The 25,952-nt window shown below is 44.7% G+C and overlaps 1 protein-coding gene across 1 annotated transcript in view; it reads left to right on the top strand.

Moving 5' to 3' along the window:
* Positions 1-25,952, top strand: part of LOC133342384 (MAX gene-associated protein-like) — a 37,688-nt gene that overhangs the window by 954 nt on the left and 10,782 nt on the right. The window contains 17 exon segments of the mRNA XM_061551521.1: positions 1,358-1,448; positions 1,721-1,819; positions 2,497-2,619; positions 3,025-3,722; positions 3,836-4,274; positions 4,513-4,673; positions 4,917-5,048; positions 12,920-12,962; positions 13,085-14,439; positions 14,945-15,308; positions 15,859-16,168; positions 16,170-16,552; positions 17,044-17,364; positions 17,812-18,353; positions 20,270-20,431; positions 21,392-21,525; positions 21,681-21,762. Coding sequence (XP_061407505.1) covers positions 1,358-1,448; positions 1,721-1,819; positions 2,497-2,619; positions 3,025-3,722; positions 3,836-4,274; positions 4,513-4,673; positions 4,917-5,048; positions 12,920-12,962; positions 13,085-14,439; positions 14,945-15,308; positions 15,859-16,168; positions 16,170-16,552; positions 17,044-17,364; positions 17,812-18,353; positions 20,270-20,431; positions 21,392-21,525; positions 21,681-21,762 — 5,439 coding nt within the window.

Genomic DNA, 25,952 nt, shown 5'->3' with positions numbered 1-25,952 from the left:
TTTTCCAGAAAAGCTGCGTTTATGGACATTTTGATGCGTAAAAATATGGATTACGTATGAGGTCAAAACAGAATGTGTGATATACATAATCATTTCCTTGCGTGGATTTAGTTTGCATGATATGACAAACAGGACCCTGCGGGGTGGGCTGGTAGGAACGAATAACCAAAGAATATAAACATAATGTATTACACTTGTTTAGCCAGGAAAGCCCCGCTGAGTCTAAAGGTTTTTGTAGGGTCCTGCCAAGTGTTTGCAGTAGGGGGCGATGTTGCTACACCGAATCGGACGATACGAAGGGAGAGTGTGAGGCCTAGTTCTAGGCTTTAGGCCTAGCTGTAGGCTTTAGGCCGCCGTGAGTTAATTTTAAAATTAAATGTTTTTATTATTTATGTAAAAGCTTTAAATTTAAATGTTTATATTTAAAAGCATCAGGGAATGTAACATTGTTAAATATTAACTCCCTTGCACACACGCCGGGGTACGATACGAAGGGAGAGTGATAGGCGTAGTTCGAGGCTTTAGGCCTAGCTGTAGGCTTTAGGGCGCTGTGAGTAAAATTTGAATTTAAAAGTTTTTTAATTAAAAGCTATCTCAGGGAATTATAAGGGAATGTTACACTTGTTTAGCCAGGAAAGCCTCATTATTTTTTATGTTTTAATTAAAAGCTATCTGAGGGAATTATAAGGGAACGTTACACTTGTTTAGCCAGGAAAGCGTCACTGAGTCTAAATGTTTTTGTAGGGTCGTGCCAAGTGTTTGCAGTAGGGGGCGATGTTGCTACACGGTCGGACGGACGGACGATATAATCTATTGTAGGCTGGTCCACTTCGTTCCTACCAGTAAAATTATGCATATGTGGTTAAGATTGGACCAGTGGTCCTTAGAGCTCGTGCGGGATACATTCCGTAATGTGTGCTGCTCATCGACAGTGTAATTTTGCTTTATTGTAGAATAAATATAATACAATGTGTAAAATTTTAATTTAGTGAAAGATTTTCTTTTTCAAAACTTTCATGTTTGAAAAACAAAAGTCTTTGTACTGCATTGACAAGTTTTGGTAGAGTACGCATTAATATTGGAGTTAAAATGTAAGACCTAGATAATACATCACTATTTTTAGTCTTGCATCTGAAAATAGTGTGAAAGTTAAGTCCGCCTTCCCATGTCGTGAATTAAATCATTGTTTTGCAAGTTGCATGGGTTATTAATTGAATTAAACTGACAGTGCTTGGAATTGGTTAGTATAATTTGAGTTCTATGAATGTTATAGTAGAATAAAAATAATAGTGCTGTTTGTGAAATGTGTCTGATCAACAGCTGCTTTTGTTTGCAATGTGGTTACTATTTCAATCAGGAGGCTATGTTGGCTCATCGGAACATGGAGCAAGAAAAATTGGAAACCCTTCGTTTGTCCCCAACATTAAGCGACAACAGTGCAGAGCATGGTAAAAAGACGCATTTGTTAAATACCATGTTTAACATAACGTTGCTTTTAAATCGTCACCCACACGGCTGTACATGGTGTAATCGTAACAGCAAAAGCTGATTATTGAAAGTTTTATAATGCATAATTTAGCAAAATGTTCACACTTAAATAATTAATATTTTTTAATATTGAACATTTGATAACTATAGCCACCACTGTTATCAACTTTTAAAGCATTGACCAGTGACATGCTGCTTTGCTTTGAAACACTTTGCTCTTTTTTGTTATCAGTCTCAACCGGGAGAGCACAAGAAAGAATTCAGAGGCTGCAAGATAGGCTTCAGTCTGCGCTCAGTCAGTTCCATAAAAGCAAAGGGAATGACGAGTCAGGTTCGTGTTCATCGCTGTCCTAGCTGGGATTGCTTTTCAAAATTAGAACGAAGCTGGGTGCTTATCCGATACCTCAAAAGCAGAGTGCTGAACTCTGAACCCAGTGAAAAATAATAAAATTCGGCATGTGATTGGCTTGGTTTTTAGCTGAGTATGCTAATTTGTACGTACATTATACACTAGAGCTGTGCATTTTCTGCAGAATCCTGTTCGATTCCTACAAATTCAACCTCTATAGTTCTTGCAAGTATCGCATTATTTTAAAGTTGATTCCAATGTTAAAACCGATTCAAGGCCATCCATACCCCACTGGCCCTCCCAACTTGCCTAAATGGCACAGCAAAATCAGGGTGGAATCGAGCCATGTACACACTCTGAACATTGGTGTCCGTAACAACTGGCTGTTAAGCAGGATCGCTATTGAAACATGTGTTTTACACACATGTCAATAGCACTAAGCTGGCCAGGACCCACGAGTCCTTCATTTTTGCCTGAATACCACTCTGAATTCCACACATCCCCCAGCTCCCCCTTCCACGGTTCTGCTAATCCCACTCTGTCAAAAATCAAATCACGATTCCAAGCTATGAATCGTGTGACTAGATCAGCTTTACTCTGCATATCAGCCTGTTTGAATTTGTTTTCAGTTGGGCTATTACTTATCATTAATTGTTCAGGTGCTGATCCAAGGTTTGTGTCTCGAACTGGAAAGACGAATGACGTGACGAAGATTAAAGGGTGGCAGCACAAGTTTGGGCTACAGACCCCAGTGTCATCCAGTGGCAGTGCAGGTGCCCCAGGTGCGTTCCCATGTGACTCATATTCACCTCTGTTCTGCGTTGTGCCCTAGAGGCATGTAACTGGTCACCCTCGAAATAGAGCTGTACAGCGCAATTGGCTTACTCAGGAAATATAGTTCTTAATAATGCACTTTTTCAGTAATTCTTATGAAATGTTACGATTCCGGTTTGCGATTTCAAAAAAATATTTTTATCTCATTTTTACTACGTCGTTGGGATTAATCTTTAACATCTCATTTGTACAGTTTTATTCACTGTTATCCTAAATGTAACAACATGCAATTTTCAACTGGTTTTCTTAAATTATAACGAATCAATTCTCATGTGCATGATTCTTTGCATGTATTGTGAATGTAAGAATACGTTTTAATCGCTAAATTGCGTGCCCACTGCTATCACCCACAGACATGAACACGCTGGGCAAAAACCGATCAGTCTTCCTGAGTGACAAGCTGGACGAGTACCTGCAGGAGGAAGAAAAACTGCTAGAACAGCGGCCGAACATGTACGCCAGCAAGGCGGCCGGTGTCACCTTCCAGACGCCACGCACGGGCAGCACGTACGTGCGCACCCTAGACAGTGTGCTACGCCGCCGTGCGGGCCCAGCGCGGTCCGCCGGGGAGAGGGAGGCATTTGCTCAGACCTGCACCACGTCTCCACCGCCGCCGCCATTGCCACTATCAGGTGTGACACAAAAACGTGGCGCGCTGGCTGGCCGGGGCAAAATTTCGACAGCGGCGTTGAGAGCGACGCAAAAGTCTTTCAAGCGCGGGACCCGCGGAAAGCGCTGCAGCAGGGGCGGCAAGTACGGCAGTAGGGGCGGCAAGTATGGTGGCCGGGCAGAAGTGGTGGCGACTGCCACTCCCCTCGCTAGTCCGAAAAAGGTGACGCTACCCTCGTCGCCACCGCTTACGCCTCCTTTGCTGAAGCCAACTCGGTCGTGTGCTGTCAGTGGGGCAGCGCTTGTGAAGAATGCTAACAGCCGCAATGTGAACACCATGCTGCTTGCTCTGGAGGAGATGGCCTTGTTGGATGGGAAGCACCGCACGTATATCACCACCGATCGGGCAGAGCGCTCCATCACTACCCTACTTACCCCACAGGTGGGAACATCGTGCTGTTTTTTGTCTTATGTGAATGTAAAAAACTAAGCCAAAGAAATTGCACATCACCTAATGGAGCTGCTTCTTAATGTCCTGTTTTTTTGTTTACTCAGATGACCGTGACAGGCATGAAAAAGCTGTCCGTGCGCTTTGCGGCAGCCACAACGTCGACGTCACACAGCAGTAGCCCATCATCAACACCTGCGGCCAGCAGCCGTTGCCAGAAAGAATTCTGCCGGCTGGGCTGCGTGTGCGATAGCCTGGGTGAGGGCCGCGCCGAGCCGGCACACTGCGGCAAACCCGAGTGCATGCTGGAGTGCAGTTGCCCTCCCCAGGCGCGACATCAGGCAGGCTTATCGATGAGCAAACAGAGTGGCATCACAGATGGCACCGAACCCGAGGACGAGTCGTTTGGCCGACACAAGCGCAGGAAGAGGCTGCCGACGAGGCTGAGTGGCACCCACGTTTTCTACGATGACGTCGCGTCGGATTGCTATGCCTTCTGGAAGCTTACAGGGCGAAAAGGGCACAAAAGGAAATTGGAAGGACTCGGTACTGCCCTTTCTTCTCTTATACAATGCATGCACGTATGGGTTTTTAGGACGGTGTATCGTGTGTGCTAATATTTAATGAAAATGTAAAGTAACATTGCAGTATCAATGCATGCGATGCAGGATTGTGGATTTTGTTGCAAGTTGTCAATGAATGTAGGATAACGTTATTTTCTAAGATTTTCCTTTCATGTAGACATTTTATATATTATCATCTAACATGAATGGATTTTCTGCAGAAGATTCGGAAATCCACAAGAAGCGGATTGCACTTTGGTCAGATATGGACAAATCTTCCCAGGGGAATGCGGATAGTGCAAGTTCCAATGATATTCCTGCTCCAGAGGCTCAGTCTTGTAAAACTGAGCTGCCTCCTACATCCAATGAGATCAAGGCGCAGGTATAAGTTTGCTGTGTGTGTGAATATAAGCTTACGGAAATATTTTTGTTAAATTAACTTATCACTCAAGTAACACTATCCACCAATGAAAACAATCTGGTGTTTTTCTTTTGCAATCTATGGAGGATATTTTCTTGCGATATTGCACGCATAATTATGCATGCACGGCTTTAAATACTCGTTCTGTTAAAAATTGTACGAACATTATCAAGCTTGGATATTTTCTCTTTGGTGGTGTTGCAGATGCGGGATGAGTTGATGGCCTGGGCTCTGGAAGATGGGTACACGTGTGCTCGTGTGCGGGAATATGGACCGAGAGAGCGGTCCAAGGCAAACCTACAGTGCACCTGTGGGAAACCCCACTGCACAGAGAAGGTGAGACACTCACTGTTGCTTGTCACAAAAGAACATCTGCAACTTCACAGAGCAAGCATTTACCATTCTCTTCATCGATGTGATAAATGCACCCCTAGTTGTGGCTGCAGGGTTTGCATACCCTCATTAAAATACATTTCTGGACCATGAAAAAGTAATCTTATTATTTTGCACTCCAATTTGATGCTTGTATAATGGGCGTTGATTTTACTCTGTGCCCTTGTGTGATCATATGCTTCTTAAACCATCCAATATAAGCAAGCAATGTTCCAAATGTTGACAAGGTTTGACGCTTAATAATATAGTACTGCTAGGTTATGCAAACGCTGCATCCACTGACAGTGATACATTGATGAGTGATAAAAAAATAATAGATTGCATCGTGACCTGAATTCATATGATTGTTAACATTTCATACCCCACCGCACATGTGAGGAAACTTTTTACGTAAAATGTTACTGCCATTTAAAACTGGGTTTCGATACCTTTGTTAAGCCCATTTCTCATAGATGGTCACAGACCCACTCCCGACTGTATCACATGAGAATTACATTCTAGTGCCAGTTCCTCAATGTAACTATTAATTTTAACGGCCGATTTGCAGGGGTTTTTTGATGTCGTCAAGCAATAGAGAAGAACAACTTGTGGGTTGGAGTGGAGAGCTTTGACGACCGCCTCCTGAAAACGTGGCGTAACTCGGGCACTAAAGCCAATTTTATTCATATGGATATTGCAGACATGATTCGACTTAATTGCGTGAACCCTTATGAGCCCCACCAGGTTGTGGGGAATTTTTTTCTCATTTTTTCTAAATGGCGACCCTTTTCAACACATTGCTCTTGTGACACGAGTATCGAGTTTAATGGTGTGAAATGTATCAAACTCCACACAGATGCATTGCATATGTATTTTAGAGGTTCTCCAGCCCTACTGGCCCATGAAACAACTGTTACCTGGGTTGAATTGGGATGGCATCTCCTCGTTTGACCCAGCGCTCTTTGACCTATAGGCGTTCTTGATTCATTCTTGAACACAAGCAGCCACTCTGCTTAGATGCAGGTCCCCCCCCCCCTTCTGTCGATACAACACAAATAGTTGCTCTGAAAACCTCTCACTCCATAGAATGCTTCGGGTAAAAAGCAAAGCCCTAACGGCATACAGTCTATGGAACTTGGCATCCTACCTGAGAACAAAAAGGGGCCAGACAGAAAGATGGGAGTATAATCTCCTGGTTGACATGAAAGTCTGATGACCTTTAGGCACGCATCTCATGGATGTCCTCAACAGCACCTTTTCCTTAGAGATGACCGTAAATGGCAGCACTGCCACGGGAGAAGTGGGGCAACCTGGAGGCCCGCCAGCCGCACGCGGCCCATGGAGCCCCTCGTGGTGACCTGTTTTAAGTGTATTTAAGGCTATGCGTGGGGTCATGATTAGTGCACAAGCACGAATTAAAGCGTACGGCCCACTGAGGTGAAGGAGAGGGCCGCTTGTAGCCCACGAACTAGTCGAGGTTGTCCACTGCACTGGAGCCCACAACTCACTCGCTCTCCTAGCTGACGTGATTGCCACCAGAAACACCATCTTAAGTATCAATCCACTCTAAGCACGTTGCCTGGGGCTCAAAAGCTGATCCGCAAAGTGTTCAGCACCAGATGCATGTTCCAGGGGTACCACCCCCCCAACAATGATGAGCCTTGCAATTTTTTTGGTCGAACTGACCCTCATCCCCTTGACCTTATCATTGAATGCTTAATTCGCTAAGGACCTGACTTTTATACCCACTATTAAAATTCCTCTGCGCAATGCCTCTTTATCAGGAACCAAGCGAATCAAAGCCACCCTGCACGAGACTGGATCTAGTTTCTTGCACATAATGTATGGAACCTGTTTCGGGGATAGTTGTAAGATCTCAAGGTGGGTAACCTAGACTTGAGTAATTACTGTACTTCACCATCGAGATCTCTTCTGAACTGGGTCCTCTCAACATCGAGTCAATCAAGTTCAGAGCTTGTAGTCATTTATGCCACACCCCCCTCTGGCTGTGTAGGTATGTCCTCTGGCAGCTGCCATGCCTCTACCTCTGCCAGACCCACCACGACCCCTTCAGCCACCGAATGTGGCTATTACCAGATCATGCAGGCCCCTTCCCTGCTCACCTCCTCAAGGACTTTGGGAATGAGCGGGAACAGATGAAATCTTTATCCCAGTGACCCCCTGACTGGCAGGAAAGTGTTCCATTGCATCCTGCTACCTGAAGCTGGAAATTAACGAGTAAAATTTGTGCTTCCTACTCGAGGCAAACCAATCAACCATTTGAAGACCGAACCTGAGCTTTAACTGATGGAATACGTCATGATGCAGGACCGACTCTTCTGTATCCAATAATTGCTCCCTGCTTAACCAGTCATTGTGTTGTCCAATCCCACCAAGTGCTTCGCCAGAAGCTGATCTTGGTTCTCTGCTGAAGGCATGAGGAAAAGTTACTCCCTCATTAAATTTATCAAACCTGGAGGACTCTTGTGTGTTCACCAGTTGCACCCGCAGTAATGTCACACCAGACGAAGCCGTCCCTTCCCAAGACAACAACCTTCATTTGAGCGAGAGCCAACCTGGTCACCCAGAGCTCCAAGAAGTTTACGCTCTCCCGAAAAGCCGAACCCTGACCCTGCAGAGCCACCATCTGATAGCATGCCCAACAGGTTGGCATCTCCAGCCCAACAGTCACTTGTCCCTTGAAAAAACCCCAGAGGATTTGCTCAGGTCAGCTGTGGGAACTCCAATAACCATGATATATTGACTCGTGCGGCCCAGGACCACGGAGCAAACTGCCATATGTTGTTTTGCTTTTCACTGGGTTTCTGCAGCAGGTTCCACTGGAAAGCCCACATGCAAAATCTGGCCTATGGGACTATTTCCACGGCAGTAGCCATGGCCTAGTGCATCAGAGACACCCTTGCCGGGCCTCTGCCCTGTGCCACGACCCCGACCGACAGCCCCAAGCCATTTTATCTTCCCTTTCCTTGTAGAAATTGTACTCTTGGACCATGTCGAACTGGCCCCAAGGTAGGTCAGCTGCTGGGCTTGGTCACAAAGTACATGTTGGCCCATTTTTAGTATGAACCTGTGGTCTGCAGTGTTCTCACCACATACCTTCATTGACCTCACCAAGTCTCTTTCCAAGCTGCCTCTTGTTTGAACTCGGTCTAAGAAAGGGTAGATGTGGTGGCTTCCTTCCTGGGATGTGCCACCACTAAGACCAAAGTCTTGGTGAAACCTCTGGGTAATGCTGACAGCCCAGAAGGGAACACCTAGAACTGCCAATATCGCCCGAATACTGGGAATTTTAGGTATTTGTGATCGTTCTTATTGGTACATTTACATAGGTTTTCTTTAAAATTCATAAATTCCAGCCAAGCACTTTCCATTTTGGCCCTGATTGTAGAGGCCAAGGACTCCGTCTTTTAGTGTCTTTTCGGCATGTACGTATTCAACCTGCTCAAATCGCCGATTTGAAGCCTCCCGAAGCCTTGGTCACCATAAAGAATTTGGAGTCGAACCCTGAGCCGCTCTGACCCTCTGGGACATCATCTATTTCCCCTATCGCCATATGGCTTGTATTTAAAGCCTTTTTTAATCTAGGGTGTTGCGGGGCTTGACTTTGCCCACGAACGACAGACCTGTTTGTCTCAAGTTGTTATTTTCCACTCTTGGACGGAACTGTCACATGACCTCCTAATTGAGCTGGAAGTGGAGCCTTGCACAATTTTTTCCCCCCTCCCCCTCTTTTCACTAATTTGAGAGTTGAGGCCTGGGAGGACATCTCCTGACCTACAGGGAATAGCAACTCTGTCCTCTACCCTGTCCCCTTTCAAACTTGCCAGCTTCCAAGGCTGCTGGTCCCAACGCAAGATGGTCTGGTTCAAGTTTGGGCTTTAGCCCGTGTACTTATGAAAGACGCAAAAAGGACAGGTCCTATAGTTCTGCCACGTTTCCTCGGGTTCCATTTCGTATTCCTTGATGGCCACCTTTTCTGCTTTCCCAAAGAGCGTTCTGCCCTTGTAAGGCAACTTCATCAGAGGCATCATCCTGGTCTGTGCGACCGTCGGTTGTCGGATTCCTTTTCCACAGGGTTGTCCTTGTGACCACTAATGATGCCATAGTTGTGGTGTTCCAGTTTACTGCACATGTCCTCATACGCCCTTTTAACCACGGTGCTGTTTTGCCTTACCTTCAAGCTGTTCGAGCTTTCTGGGCCAATTGTATGCATATGCTATGTCTTTGTGGTGGTACACTTATAATCCAGCACTGTGGAGGCAAGGATTGGTGGATTGCACAAATGTTAAACTCCCCGTGGGCGTCGAGGTGCCATACCCTGGCTCACGAGAAGGCAGGCTGATTAGTTGATATCTGTTGACATCTGTACGGGGATCGTGTTGCTCCCCCCCCCCCACCTGTGCGTGGATTTTCTCCAGATGCTCCGATTTCCTCCCACTTACATAAACATTTATTTGGCTTAAAGCTTATTGAATTACTACTCGAGACCCTCCTGAAAAAAAAGCATTTGTAGAACTTAAGGTGTCTTTCCTGGATAAATAAGTTCTTTATGATAGTGGCAATGACACTGCTGAGAGGACGTTGTTGGCCTCCTACTGCCCCTTCTGCTGGCTCCATGATTGTCAAGGTCGGGTCCTCTTTTGCTGCTGTCTTTTTTGGCAGGATCCACCTCACCAGAGCCATATCCACGAGAAGGAGGGCAGTGAGCACTTCACTCCGAATCTCTGGTAGTAGAGCGTGTCAGGCTTCGACATAATTTTGGGACCTGAAAGCTTTTGTTGGGTCTTCCCCACTCATGTCACCATATTGAGTATGTGTTGGTCTAATGGAGCTCCATCCACTCGGACCTACCCATTTAATGAAGGGTGAGGGGCTTCTCACCCTTGGCCTTTTCAGGAGCGTCTCAGATCTGGAATGACCAACTCTTAACTCTGCGGGCTGCCCTGCAGGTCTCTTGCTAGGTCCATATCCTCGCCCCTCCTAAAGCCCTGTTCATCCCGATGTCTGTCAGCCTCCTGAAGTCTCATCAATCTCCGAGTAGAAACCTTGGAGCTGTCCTGATTCCAGTCCGGACGAGGAGGTGCATTATTTACATAATCCGGGCCTCCTTTATGGCCCTGATGTTGTCTATGACTGCGACCCATCATGGTGCAGGCTGGATCTGCCCAAAGTCCGTGTTTGTCTTCTGGGTTCTGGAAAGGTGTTGCCACGTGGCAATTTGGGGCCAAGAAGGACTCCATGCACCCCCGTGGTGCGTGCGCTAGTCGCCACGTCACTGCGTCCTTCGCCGCTGCGCCTCAGGCTGGCGGCCTACACCCGATGGGCCCCGGGCCACTGGAGTCTATTTACCATTGCTTGCTTTGTGCTTGCTCTGGGCAGTTTCTTCAGATCAGTTTTGACACTGACAGCCTTCGTAACCTGGTGACATTACTGCGCCACCACCGCAGTCCTGTTTGCGCCTGGTTTTTTTGGCACGCAATACACAACCCTCCGCGCTCTACAAGTTAGTGCTCAATGCATGCTGCCTCGGTGCTAATACGGTAAGGCCTCGACATCTGCGAGGGTTAGGTTCTTGAAATCTTGAAAATCTGCCTAAATGTAGATACAGGAATTCCTCCTTTACAACTCTGTTTCCTTAAAACACTCTTTGTCCTAGAGGAAAATTCTCGTGCCAGATGCCTGCGCTGAAAATCCCTGCACGGTAAAAAATTCGACCTCTGGTAATTGTTTTTACTTTTGTCTGGAAAAATGCTTGCAAGTGATGGTGCTGGTAATTTTACTAAACAGTCAAGGAAAAGCATCGGTATGGATGTCAAAATGCAAGTTATACGGAGTGTGGAGGTGGGAGAGAGGTCAGGTTGATGTCGGTTGGAGGTTGGAGCCCTCGTATGCCCGCTCCTAAAACACAGCGCTGTCTGTAACGCATCTCCATTGGAACCATGTTATAATGACCTATAGTGCTGTTTTGTTATATAGTGCTCCGTTTACCAAGAACGCTTGCTGAGTGCTATAACATGTATATATTTGGAAAAATGGGATTAGATTCCAGTGTCCCACTGAACATACGGGAGAATGTAAATGTTTCATAAGATTGATCCTTTATTGTACACTTGAATAACATCAATATCCAGCAAACCCTTGATCATGACGGCAAGTGTTGTGTCCTTGAAAATAGCTGCAATCGGTATATCCACGATCCGAAAACTAAAAGGCAAATGGGAAAATTACGACACCCCCTCGTATTTTATGTTAGCCTACATCAATCCAAACATTAATCAGGAAGTATTGTGAATGTATAAACCGATTCATATTTTCTAGTGTTTAATATAACTTCTACGGTAAACACATTAAAATTAGGAAACATTTACGTAGTGTGCAATACTGTATACGTATCCGTGTACGGTCGTGTATATACTACAGGAAGAAAAATCAAACCTCGCTGCCTCCTCGCGGGAGGCTGGGAACACGTGACCTGGGACCCGCGATGGGTCGCTTGGGAGATAAGATGGGGACAGGATGGCTTGTGTGTTCTTCCGCGACAGCATCATCACGAGCAATACAGTTGCGATGCATACAGTAATCTCGCGGTCAACCGCGAACAGTTGAGGCCACAGGGGTGTGATCGGTCAACTGCACCTCAATTTGGTACTGAGTTTGGTTCACAACCGCGGTAGCTAAACCCGCGAGAGGGAAGGGTTTGCTGTACTTAATTATCCAATAATACAAATAAATAATATCACATAAAAAAAAATTGTGCTGTACATTTTTGATTACCATGGATGATTATGCGGGTGTGATGAACGATACTCTTTTGGCGGTCATCGGTCCACTTGCCGCTACACTTTCACTAATTGCCTTCTCGTTTTTCTTTTGGAGAATTGACAGTTGACTCGTTTATTATGTAATGATGGCCAACATGTGACCCTTCCCCCCACTATCACCACGAGGAATTATATTCACCAACTCTACTCGTTGAGCTAAACTCGTCACTTTGTTCTGCCTTTTACTCTTGCTCTCACTCCCTCAACTCCACTTGATGCTTATATCCCCAAGATAAAAATAAAAAAAACGCCACCATAAGGCTCAAATACCACAATGAACGGCACTTGAAGGGTAAAAGCTTCAGCATCATTAATGGTAGCACACGGGCCACAATCCACTACTGTACTGTGCAAGTACAGTACCCCTCCCCATAATGCGGTGTTGTCAAAGAAGCGAATAGTCGGAGGAAAAAGGCATGACGGTTAAGCTGGTGTACAAATATAAAATCGTGAATAATAAAAATTCTTGAAAGATACCTCCGAGAGAGATTTAATTGTGCCATCTTCTTGGTTCTTTCGGTAAAGTCACGTAGAAGGGAAATAATAAAATAATAAAAATAAAATTAATATTTCATTTCTACGTGACTTTACCGAAAGAACCAAGAAGATTAATCCCTGCAGTCACGAAAGCTTTAAATCAAAATTTTACTGTACCAATTTTTATATGAGAACCTGTAAGCTCTCCAGAAGGGCTCTGTTAGCCAGCAGCTTCTACCACGAGCATTTAACTCTGGACGGTGAACTTCCCATCTCACTAAAAGAGCTAAAACGCGACAAGAACCTCATTGCAGAAACCCTACACAAGAACTCTAGGCACCCAGTCTAGAATGGGTGCCTGGCACTAGGATGGAGTTCACATGTTATGTAGTTGAAGCGTGTTGGCGATCGCCCTATGCATAATACATTCTGAGTAATGTTTTAAAAACAGTAATTAATATAAAAATAATAATTTAATTTTACTGTTTTTAACTTCTTTTTGTGATCATCTTTCAGGGTCCAAGTAAGTCCAATGGCAAATTCAATAAAGAATTCAAAGGTACGTGTTTATTACGTCAGACAAATTGACATGTGTCACTTAATTCTGTTATATTCTCAGGGCGTGGGGGAATTTACTCAGCATGGCTCTGCTAATAATTTTTGTCTTTTGCAAAATTGCAGGGATCGTACCAAAGGAAGAAAAGTTGGAAATACAAAGCTCTCCACTGCCCAAGGCATCTAAAAAAGTAACAACTGGCAGCTCAAGCTCAGGCGGTGCATTGCGCCCGCCAGTGCCTCGTATCCAGACTGGCTCTGTGAGCTTCGTACAAGCCAATGCTTTGAGCCCTCTTACAGTGGCATGGAACGTTGTACCCCCGATCCCTCCAGCGATTACGCCCTTGAAGCAACAGATGCATCCAAGTGGCTTGCCACAGTCCAAGCTCATCGAGATCGTGTCGAACTGCAACTGGGAAGCGGAGCGCACTCGCGTGCTCAGCGCCATTGCAGAATACTCCGGTGGGCAGAGCAGTGGTGACGTAACCACCGTGCAGTTGGGAGACTTGCAACTGGAGATCTCGCACTTGGACAACAAGGAGCGTTTTAAGGAGAAGCGCGATCCATCGATGACAGTTTCATACTTGTCGGGCCTCCCGTCCCATATGTGTTGCTCCAGGGTTAAGATCATCAACAACCCCGTGTTGTCATCGGCGTCTTCTCCATCCAAGCAACGGGCGGCGGTGGCTTCGGTCCGAAGCTCCAACAGTGGCGACATTGGTTCAGAGGAGCCGTGCCAGCAGCAGAATGAGCGACAGCCGAATTGGTCGCAGTCCAAACAAAGTTCTCCGCCACTAGAGCAGCAAAGCCTGCAACCGCAGCAGCTGCAGAAGCAGCTATTGCAGGCACTAAATCAATCGGAAGAGCACGTGGAGAATGAAATACAGAATTCTGAGAAGGAGCTGGATCTTAATCAGCAGGAACAGACTCAACCACAGGAGGCTAAGGAGCAACAAGATGAACAGCTAGAGAACGAAGAGCAGCAACCACAGGTAGTAGAATGTCGTTCAGAGCTACAACAACAGAATGAGCAGCCAGAGCATGAGCCACAAAAGCGGATACAATCTCATTCTCTACATCAGCAAGAAAAACGACTGGAAGATCAGCCAAAGAAGCAGCAGCAGCAAAGTCCGCCACAGCAAAATAAACAGCAACTAAATCAGGTGCTGCTTCTGCTTCCAAAGCAGCAACAAAAAAATGACCGGCAACAGAATCTCGTACAGCCACAGGTTGAATGCAAACAGGCACTCGACAAGGATGTCCCATCGCAGCAAGAGCTCAAATCTGTTGAGGGTACGAGAGCCGAGTCTTCCCCACCGGCGAAGAGGAGCATGCCCTCTTCCACTGCCGGAGTTGAGAGGCCGGCCGCTGGGACGTCTGCGGCAGCTAAAGGAGGCACTCTCAACAAGACTCTGTTCCTCACCACGGCTGCAGCCCAGGCTGTGTTTAACTCCGGCGCCAAAGGAGTAAACATAATACAGGTATGCAGCTTGACATACATTTGTCCACATGTGCATAATACAATGTTGACACTTCTGTATTGTATAAATGCATCTCCATCTTAAGTTTATTGTGCAGAAGAGTGGGATGTGTATCATAGGCACCACTAATTTAGGGAGGCATGTATATTTTTAAGGAAAGGTGTGATTTCAGTCATAGGGCTGAAAGATAGGTCTTAAGCTTGGGCTTGACTTTTCAAAAAGCAGCATGCCTTTGAATTTTTTTTTTAAACTAAGTAATAAAATATCAAAAACTCTCAGCCTATTAATCATAGTTTATATGTTATTACCTAGCTATTAAAGATATATATTTGTTCAGATTTAAAACTAATGATGGTGCAGCTTGTGTGCAAGTTCACATGAATGCATTCGCGCCCCGTATTATATGCAGTAAGTTTGCCTCGGTCATAGGTTAATGAAGCAAATTTAATGGGCTGCGTTAATCGATATAAAGTGCCTGACTGTTCATGGCCGTTCTCTTTTGCAGGTGAATGGCAACTTCATACCGCAAGCCAAGCTGGTAGTCGGACAAATGGGGGCACTGCAGGCTATGGGACCGGCCGAGAAGCAGCAGAGTATGGTTCCGAAGGGGAACCTGACACACCGCGGGCATTCTCCCTTTCTGCAGGTCAACGGTAACATGGTGACGCACACCAAGCTGCTAGTCGGACAGATGGGATCCCTGCAGGCCATCGGACAATCGGTTGGGCCGGCTCCTTTCGTCAGCACGGTAGGGAACCCGTCGCCAGGCACCAACTTGGCGTTCCATGCGGCGACGCGACTGGTGACTACGCCGCTGTCCCCCGTGTCGATTACTCTGCCCGATGGGACTATGGCGATGCCCACTTCAGGTAAGAATTTGCATCATACTGATGTTTCAGCAAGCTGTGTTACCAGATCACAAGGGCATAGTTTAAAATGATGCTACCCAAACTCCAGTCCTAATGACCTACCATGGACTAGCTTTCCACATTTGCCAGTCTGCTCCTTTCAAATACAGATTGGATTCTGAAATGCTCTGCATGTCCGATTTTAAATTAAGACAGGTGTGTGTAATATTTTGCTTTCCCTTCTAGGTAAGGTTTTTGGAACATGTTTTATAACAATATGAAGATTGGACATTGCCTGAAATGTTTGCCCACCATATTTTTCGATTATAAGCCAGTCTGAAAGATGAATGTGAACTTTTTAAAGACTTATTAATTTCCACCACCCGTCCCCTCCCCGCCTGCTCTGATGAGTCTGGTTTGGCTGATATTGTTGATGTCCCTGATAATGCCGTTCAGATCGTCAGGATGTTGCAATCTATGATGTTAATTGATGTACATTTCCAGAATTGTATATTGTGAGGTTTTTTAATACGAATTTCCCACCTGTGTATTTACATTTTTTCGTTAACAGGCAACAAACCCGTCACGCACCTGATTATGAACAAGGTGGGTACTCTGGTTGCAGGGCAGCCTTTCCCCAAGTCCATAAAGCTCGGCCCATTCTCCGCGACCAGCACACACGTGGCGTCCGGAGCAGCTGCTGCTGCTGCTCCAGGGGCATCTGGTGCTACTCTGGCAGCTATTGTACCTGAAGCAACTGATGGACCTGTGGCAACTGCTGGTCTTGTGGCAGCTGATGGTCCTGTGTCAACTGGTGGGCTTGTAACAGCCGATTGTCCTGTGGCAAGTGGTGGTCCTGTTACAGCTAATAGGCTTCCTACTGGCTGACCAGCCTGTTACAGACGATGGGCCTGTATCAGCAGGTGGTCTTCTCGCAGCCTGCGGGCCAGCGGCTGCTGCTGACGCGGTTGTAGCTTGTGGGCCTGTTGCGGATGGTGAACCTGTTGGAACCAGTGGGCCTGTGGCAGCCAGTAGATCTTTGGCAGCTGGTAGGCTTGTTGCAACTGGAGAACTTGAAGCAGCTGTTAAGTCGGCGGCATCCGGGGAAACTACGGCAGACGATAAGGATTCATCGTCGGCCACTGCTGGCTTAACCCGGGCAGTGACCACGTCGGCTTCGGCAGGAGTGCCTATAGCGGTGCCCATTCCTTCCAGCAGCCCAGCAGTCGCCGTCAATCTGAGTGGCAGCCTTCAACTGCCCACCGGTATGTCGACGCATCGTGAGCGGTTGTCCGTGGGACATGGTAAATTGGCATGCGTAGATATAAAAAATCTGCGTGGTTTATGTTTGTATTAAGTTTAATCTTGCATTGTCAGCCTCATTGAAATAATGTTTTAAAGTAATACAATATTGGTTTTATTAATTTATTGTCATTTCAACTACATTTTAAATATGTATACATTTGAGAGGAGTAGGAGGAGCATGAACTTAAAGGATTATTAGGATTTTTAGAGAGGAGAGGGGTCGAATGCTGGTACTGGGCATAGCGAAGGGATGTTGGCAGATCAGAAGAGGATGACTGTTAAGCCTCTACTTGAACAAACGAACGATCTTGGCTATATTGCAGCAGCAAAGAGCAACTTTGGAATAAGCAGAGGTGTGGAAGTTTCAGCAACGTTTTTCCAATGGAACTTTTACAGTCGCCGATCATTTGTCTTCGCCGCTCCCTGCTCGATGGCTTTCGTGCATACGCAGGCATTCCCATAGTGCGTGAAGTCTCACTGGCCGATCCACAGCGACTGGTGCTCATCCCCATGCAGCCACCGCAGGTGCGACCGCCGGTGACCCCGACGACAAATAACCCAATTCGCCTCCCCACACCAGCACCCATGCTACTTCCGGGCCAGCGCATGGTTCTGCAGCCCGTGAAGGCCTCCAGCGGGATGCAGCTGTACCGTCACCCGAGCGGGCAGCTCGTGCAGCTGGTGCCTGTGCGCTCGACACGGCCTCGACATCCCGTCAGCACCACGGCGGACGCTCCCAAGCCCCCCTCGACTTACACCACCCTTCGTACCGGTAATCTCAACAGCAAAAGACATCTTGGCCTTTCCCTATTCTCAAATGAGCATCAGGTAGTTCTCATGTCCACCTGAAGGCCCCCGGGAATAATTTTATTTTTAGTATGTAAACATGGCATGTATTAATCACTTCATAGGTCAACTGATGTTATAATCACTCAAACGTTGTACTTGTATCTTACACCCTGAAAGTCGATAGACAAGAGCGGTCAATTTATAATGATCTTTCAAATATCTTTGTTGTCATCTTTGTCCTCAAGCATGTGTTGATTGCTGTTGGTATTAAATGTTACAAACATATTTCTTGAAAGCAGTTTTTTTACTAGCGAGTCACATTGGGTTGCAGAAACATAACATTTTGTCGTGCAGAAGTAAAGATGATGGACTTCTTCAGCAGTGTGACAAATAGACATATTTACAGTGGACTTTGTTTTGTTATTTGCAGGCTTGGTGGTCCATGCTCTTAACCCCACTGGCCTCGGTTTACAAATGAGACCAACTGGAACCATGTTGACTGTGGCACGGACTGAGGTTCCGCAGGTTTCCTCAACCACCAGAGCTTCATTCTCAGCTCCAAAGGGTGCCGAGGTGGCCACTCTTGAAGCATCAAAATCGTCTCCCGTGAAAGTTAGTCAACCGCCTGCAGACAACGTTACTAAAAGCACCGTGACGCCATCTAGCGAGGCGGTGTCGAAACAAACAGCGGAGAAGGTGCTGTCGGGTGGACCAATGACGGCTCTTGAGATGTGCTTGGTAGAGGCAACGAAAAACTTAGAGATCAAACGCGAGAAAGAGTTGTGGAAAGAAAGGCTTCGTAAACTGGATATGGAAATGAGCAAGGAAGCGAAAATTAGTCCGGAGGAGATTTGTCGACCTATAAAGGTGGAAGTGAAATTGGAAAATCCAGTACCGATGTCTCCTCAAGCAATGCCCGGTAGTGAACAAACACAAGCTGAAGGCGATGCAGTGAATCCCATTGCCGTGAAGGTAATTTTATCTTTTAGTTTAATGCAACCTCATCTTCGTAGCACTTCTCACTGATTTGCGCAGGATATAACACGAGTGAATTGTAAGCGATATGGATTTATTGCTATTCCTTTCCCAATGACGCTTGCTAGCCTACTTTCAATCAACAACAGCAATAATGTGACGTAGCATAAACATTCACAACAATCACATCAACAACTCCGATAAAAATTTGGTATGGAAAAACATTGACATCAACACATGACAAATGTTGTTATCAACACCACATGTAGAAATATTATCAACTAGCTTGTTAGCTCGTCCTAGGACGGAAGCTGTAATATTAAAGATGTTAATTAATGTTTTATTGCGTGATTGTTAATTAAATTAGGGAAAGTAGCACGTAAATATTTATTTCATTATTAAATGGAATAAAGGGGCTGATTTCTCGGTATACGATATTTTGTGTGAATCTCATATCAATGTTCAAAAGGTTTCCCTGCAGTTGACTATCCTTGATGAACAATTTGATCCACTGAGGATATTTAGATCTAGACAGTGCCTTTTAGACACTGTTTAGGGGCAGTGTGATCTGCAGAGGGGCCAAATCTAGCTGGCATAGAGGCAAAAGAAGCATTAAAATTGGTTTTAAAAAATTTAGCAGGGACTCTTCGGTAATTTACACAATAGGCAAAGACAAACAATCTCTGTGGCTGTATAATTTGAAAAATGCCCGTAACTTCACTTTAGCACTGTTTTCAAGCCACCTTAAGCTGTTAACTGACAAATGTATCTTCACCGATGGACGCTTGATAGCGAAGAGTGAATAGAGTAGAGCGCTGATACTGTCTGAAGTAGCTTTGCAAATAACGAAGACCAAAGAGAAGCATTAGAGTTCCGAACAAAATTGATCGGAGTATAATTTTATCTTGTCTAAATATAATAGCAGGGAATATTGAACGAAAGAATGTCATCAAACACTTCACTGCATTTCACTGTAGCACTATTAATGGCAGTGAATTTTGCTAAAAAAGAAGTCATAAAACACCTCACAGAATTTGACCGCAGCACTGCATTAATGGCAGTGGTTGTTGCACCCAACTAAGTCCTAAAACACCTGACGTAATGTCACAGTATTTAACGGACGTTCAATTATTTGCAATTCACTGCTCCAATACGTATCTTCCGCTTTCGTCCGCTGGGGTTGAAAAAATTGGAATTCGATACAATGCCTGCAAAGTAGCAGAGAAATGTTTATTGTCGCGTAATTTGGAAGCGAAAAGTAGACTTACCTTTTGTTGGACGTGCCGAAGAAATAAATATAGGCGCCAAATGCACTGTGATGCGGCGTAGAATTCTTTATTGCCTTCACTTTCTATAAAGAAGCATAAAATCGGAAGCGAATTTGCGTAAAAAAATTATCATAGCCGCTCGACCTTCTGCGTTAGTCAAAAAATGCAAGCACACATGGATAATAATGAAGGGGGGGCGTGTGGAGTGACGTCACGCGCGGGACACACACACACAGCCTTGTTTGGCTCGTTATATTAGTTGCTGCGTTGATTTCTTTATTCGCTTTAATTTCCATGCGGAGTGACGTCACCCGTTCACGATTATTAAGGATGGTGGGGGGGGGGTGTCCATGTGGAGGACCCCACCTTTTCATGATTATTGAGGGGGCTGGTCGATATGGAGTGACCTCACGCGCATTACACACAGACATTATTGGCTCATTAGCGATGTCTGTACAACTATTTTATGACCACACCTAGAAGCGATGCGCTTGTACGTTGTGCCACGTACGTCATCGGTGCGTGAGTACCTCATAGGAAGAACTGTAAAGGGTTAATTTTATCAGCAGCGCGCGGTCTTTTGTTCTGCTTTATACCGCCGACCGCAAGACTCGCCTGAGTTAGTGTTTGGCATTCTGTTTGTAGGCTGCAAGAAAAGAGGATGCAAATAACACGGACGAAGAAGACTCTGTGAGCAATAAGTCGGGGTCGGGAAACACCGCCGCCAGAGAAACGGCGCAGTCTATGGACGACGAGTCGACAGAAATGTCCAGTGATGAAGATTCCGAAGTGGATGTGGAAAATTTAGTAAGTGTACACCGTTTACTGGGATGATTTTGTCGATGTGAAAAGTAACAGAGAATGTAAATTAACATTTCGTGCCTTCGAAGTAACTTTGTTTGTGTTATTGTTAATTTTTCTTGTAAGTTCTGTACATTTCAGTTGAATGTAATAATTTATTTTATTTGGCATGACAAGCTGGAAATAAACGATTGGATGCCAAACAACTTTCCACCGTTTATATGCATTTTATCCTCTTTTTTTTTTATTCACCCATAAGGGAAATATTTTACGCCAGATAAGGGGTGTCAAACATACGGCCCTCGGGTCGGACCTGTCCCACCAAGCAACTTTTTGCACTTTTTTTAATCATCTACCTAAAATGCCACATGAATTTAAACCAGGCATTCAAACAGAGCATTTGGTGCAGCCTGCCGCAAAAAATACATCACTTTTTTACTGCACTTTTGGATTTTTAATTGGTACATTAACACCGTATTATTATACTTTTCATAGGCCCAACCGAGTGCCCTACGGGAGGTGCATTTTAATCCAAACCGCCCCATTGTCCGACCTTGAGTTTGACACTCCCTGCGCTAGATTATGCTACCCAAGGAAATTGGGAAACTTTTTTTTTAAGTTGCCATTTTTCCATTTTCATCGGATTTTTGGTTTCGCTTCGTGGTCTGCATACACGTTGCAACACCTACTCACATCTAATGATTGAGGTATAACCCAACGGGATCCACAAATAACTCCTCGTTTCATCTTGTGGCGTTGTACAGAACTTTAAGCTTCAAAACCCCACTTCCATTTCCATCACATTGACTTTCAATAAAAAAAAAACAACAACCCCTAGACATGCATATGCATTTTTATATTGTAAATGTAAACGTGCATATCCCTACTACACAGTTAACTTGTCCCTGAGCACCTGTTGCCTGCTAACCGGATCGATGGTGAACCACATGTTTTCTTTGCGAAAAGTCTGAGGGGGAAGTCTCTGGTATCAATTACCCTCAACAAAATATGGACATAGAGACTGTGGTGGACACCAAAATGAAGGAAAATCTTTCTTTGCTGAGGTCGAGGGTGGCACAGAAAGACGGCATGAATTCCCAGTAAGTACCTGCTGCATCGCTTCACGCATTCCTTCATTTGTTTTACTTTAACCACTCTCGTAAAAGGGTTGCCGTAAAAATATTGGGTTCCAGCTTCACGCCAATGGTGTTTATGATGGTCAGTCGCGTGTAGCTTTTTTGCTGTCCTTTTACAGGTGTGCACTTCACAACCCCGAATTTTCAAACCAGGAGTTGAGCGACAGTGATTCAGACGATGATATCCTCAAGGAAGTTCGGGTAAGGGATTTACACTCTGGCCATGTAACCTGATTGTGTTAACTTAATTATAAATTTAAGCACACTTACGGAGGGTTGCAATTTTTTACAAACTGTCCAACAACGAGGTCATTAGCCCATGGACCATCTCGAGCTAGAAGCATTTGCTTTCATGACAGAGCACGAGGAGTCTTTAAGCAGCGTTGTTTATCAAGGTTTTTGGGTTAGATATTGCGTAAGTATCAATGTGTCGTAACCCTCCACCACCCGACACAGCCAATTAGTAAGGGATTTGTCGCGTAAACAAAACGCGCCAATTAGTTACGACTTCAGCCCACCGGTGTGTTGGAGAGTTAATCCACAACATTTACAATTTGAGTAGTACAACGTTTCGCTGGTAATTGCAACCAGCATCATCGGGCGATTTGCCAGAATAGTGAAGCAGCAATCCACCTGCTTCCGGTCTTAAATAGAGCAGCAGCAGCAGGACGACGTCATTGAACCCAATCAGGTGCAGAGATCGGAGGAGGGGGGGGGGTTATTTTAATTATATTATAGACTAGTAATCAGTTAATTAGTGCGTTTCCTCTATATGGAATTGTAAGATGTATTAATTAATAATACACGTCCAGGCCGCACTAAGCCTGTAGCTGTCGGTGGTTACAATACCGACTATAATCACCCAGGGATGTCTGTCAAAGCTCGTGACGTCACTCCACATTGACCAGCCCCCCTCATTAATATTCATAAGCAGGTGACGTCCTCCAAATGGACACCCCCCCCCCCCCCCCCCCATTCATAATTCGCGACTAACGTCACTCCACATAGGGGGCCGAGGCGCCTCCCCCCTCCTCGGCGTCACGTGATCTCCGTGACGCTGTTGAGACAAAGTAAAAAGGGCGTCGTAATAAACAAGGGATTATTACCTTTAAATGAAATAGGTCTGTGTCACCGCGCCCTTACAAATTGCACGTGCATTAATGCAATGAATACCACGTCGCGGTCTGCTTTTCGCTTGCAAGTTTAAGATTTACTGCAATACACCCGTCCTTGGACGTGCAAAAGGCGAGTTATTTATATTTCTCTCAATTTCGATGGATTCTCGAATTAGTCTTGGCCAGTAATAATTAGTTTTACACAACACTTCAAAGTTATCAAAATCAATTGTGTCCTTATTGGCAAGCATGTTCTGCAACTGCCGACAGTTGTGTTTGAGAGTATTTAATATTTATTTGGTATTCTTTTAGTCTTGCGCTAATGTTGTGTCCCTTCTGTCCAATATAGCATCTGCCACAAAAGCAATTAATCCGATACACACCTGTTGATAACTTAGGCAATTAATCTTTAGTACAAGATACTAGTTTTTAAATTTTGTGTACCGTGCCAAAGATTTTTTGCTTTTGCAAAACTCGAGCTAATCGAGCTAATTTGTCAAGATATATGGAATCTAATTTTTTAATGACCTGATCGCTTGCAGCAGTATTGCTGTTCGATCTTGGTTTGGCATTCAATGTTCTGTTAATTTGTACATGGTTGTAGCCATTAATTCATAGCGCTTAACATGTTTAATCTGTCTCCTTGGACTTTCGCCATCTGACACTGTTTTAGCCCGATGTATGAGCGTCTTGATGAGAGAGGATTTGTGCGGGGTGATGATGCGAATCTGCATTCAGATAGGCATCGGTGTGCATTCCCTTTCTGTAAACGCTGTGTTATTTTAGGCGGCGTCCGAGCAAAATATCTAGGAAAGGGAGTGTGTTATTCACCAAAACTAACCAAAATAATACATTATCTAGACTTCATAACAAACAATTTCCAACTAATAACGAACAATGAAAATACAAAACTAATGAGGGTGGAGGTTTACGACACATTTATACTTACGCGATGTAACCCAAAAACCTTTATTATAAATAATATTGGTCGCGAAAGCCTACATGTTAAACTGAGCGTTGCTGTTATCCGCTTTAAGCCTGCAATTTTGGGGAGTGTTCTTGCTTTTAACGTCTTGGCAAGAAGGTAATTTTAGAACAGAGGTACTCAACTAGATGGACTCCTGGCACAGGGCAGCTGAGACTAGGTGGAAGCCCATTTTGGCTTTCGGTCGGATGATAAAACAAAGAAAAAGATCCACCGTATAGCCTGTAACAGACTGTTGGGGCAAGTGCAGTTACAGAGCACCGATGAAGGCCGGCACAGCACACGAGGGGGTGGGTGGCCAACACCACGCCCGGCCGCCTTTGTCTCTCTAGTGGTGATGTTTACACATCGCACCAGTTACTCATGAGGCTGAGTCGACCTAGGGGTAGACCCAGGACCGGTTCAAATAATCGTCACTGGTGTTGGCTATGAGCAGGAATCAAACCCAGGTTGCCAGGTTCATAGCACAGAGTGCTAACTGCTACACTACCACTCCTCACAGCAGCCTCGTGTCCATCCTGAAATGCGTTGACAATAGCCTCTGTGGCACTTGCCCCGTTCAGTTGCACGCCGAGTCATTGTTTGCGTCCCTGTTTCCTTATTTCTGTTTTTATTCAGTTAATCTCTATTGCTTGTGCGTTTTGTAAGGCACATTTTCAGATGCACTAGCATATTTAAGTGCTATATAAATACTAATATAAAAGCTGTCCAGTTTTTTTCAACAGCATGTCTTATGAATGGGGTGATTCTGTGTGCTAAATAACAATTACCATAACTGTACATCATTACCTGCAGCTTTGTTCTGGTTAACCTCCACCACTTGGTTTTTTAGTTTTGGATGCAATGCTGCACTTTTTTCGCCAGGGGGTGCATCACTCATTACAATTGCCTTATTCTTAGGTTTTTTCGGTAAAGTCACGTAGGTAAAACATCAAAATTAATAAAAATAAAATAAAGATCACGACGTTTCGGAGGCAACACAAGTCTCCGTCATCAGGTGGGACCGTCACAGCCAGATTAGCTGCATCAAGTGAGGCAATGATTCAAGATGTAATTATTGCCTCACTTGATGCAGCTAATCTGGCTGTGACGGTCCCACCTGATGACGGAGACTTGTGTTGCCTCCGAAACGTCGATCTTTATTTTATTTTTATTAATTTTGATGTTTTACCTACGTGACTTTACCGAAAAAACCTAAGAATGTGAATCCTTGCAGTCACGAAAGCTTCAAATCTAGAATACAATTGCCTTATTTAACATTTTGGGTCGCTTTACCTTTTGGAAGTCAGTCTGCCATTAATAGAAAAATATTGAATGCAACAAGGTGGGGAAACATTTGAAATGAATATTTGAGCATTAAAACTGAGGATAACCAGATGTACGGTCACGAGATGTTGACTAACTCACCTGGTATACAGAACGTCGTGGGTTCGACCCTGACACCTGTGTAATTTGGAGTTTACATGTTGACCCCTGCAGTGGTGTGGAATATTCTCCAGGTTCTCTGGTTTTTTTCTCCACATTTAGAAACATTTCGAGTATTTGGCTGCGATGAATTTCCACATGAGCCGCCACTTAGTTGAGCTATCGTTTGTGGTCAGGTCGCTTAAAGACACGTTCCTTCGGAGTGGGCAGGTAGGAACTTGGTTGGACAGCGCATTCGTGCACGACAGACAGATATGCACGACAGACAGACAAATAATCCCTGGTGGGCGGTGTGGAACCTGTTGTTCCTACCTGTAAAAAAAGAGCTATATAGATCAGTGGTTCTTACCTGGTAAAAAATTAACCCGTAAAAACAGTTTTTCACTATAAATCCTTTATATGCGTGGCATCGGTTTTATTTTATTATTCATTTCTGTTTTTCTTGAGTAAGAGTTTCATTTTTATCACATTGGTATTTTAAATGAAATATGAAATTGTCACGCACAATGAGTGTGTGCAAAATGTCAGCTCGATTGGATCACGGGAAGTGGGTTAAAAAACGACCGAAAGATTTGCACGGTCGTAAGCGTGCAAGCAAGCAAGTGAACTTAATATAAAGGATTTAAAAAAAGAAATATATATATTTTTTATACATAGTATTTATTTACAAAGTGAAAAACTGAAATGAAGTTGGGTTTGACAGGACAAATGAGTGTTTTTTTACACTGGAGGGAAGAAGAGAACTATACTCTTTGTTTTTTGTGTTGCGCCCGAAACGTCGTAATTTAATGTAGTTTTCATTTTATTTTAACCTACGTGACTTTACTGAAAAAACCAAAGAGTATCAATCCTTGTAGTCACGAAAG

The sequence above is a fragment of the Lethenteron reissneri genome, chromosome 14 (genome assembly GCF_015708825.2).
Source record: "Lethenteron reissneri isolate LAM-NWPU_2019-01 chromosome 14, ASM1570882v1, whole genome shotgun sequence".
Lineage (NCBI taxonomy): Eukaryota > Metazoa > Chordata > Hyperoartia > Petromyzontiformes > Petromyzontidae > Lethenteron > Lethenteron reissneri.
The sequence above is the reverse complement of the archived record's forward strand: the minus strand, read 5'-3'. Positions and strand labels throughout refer to the sequence as shown.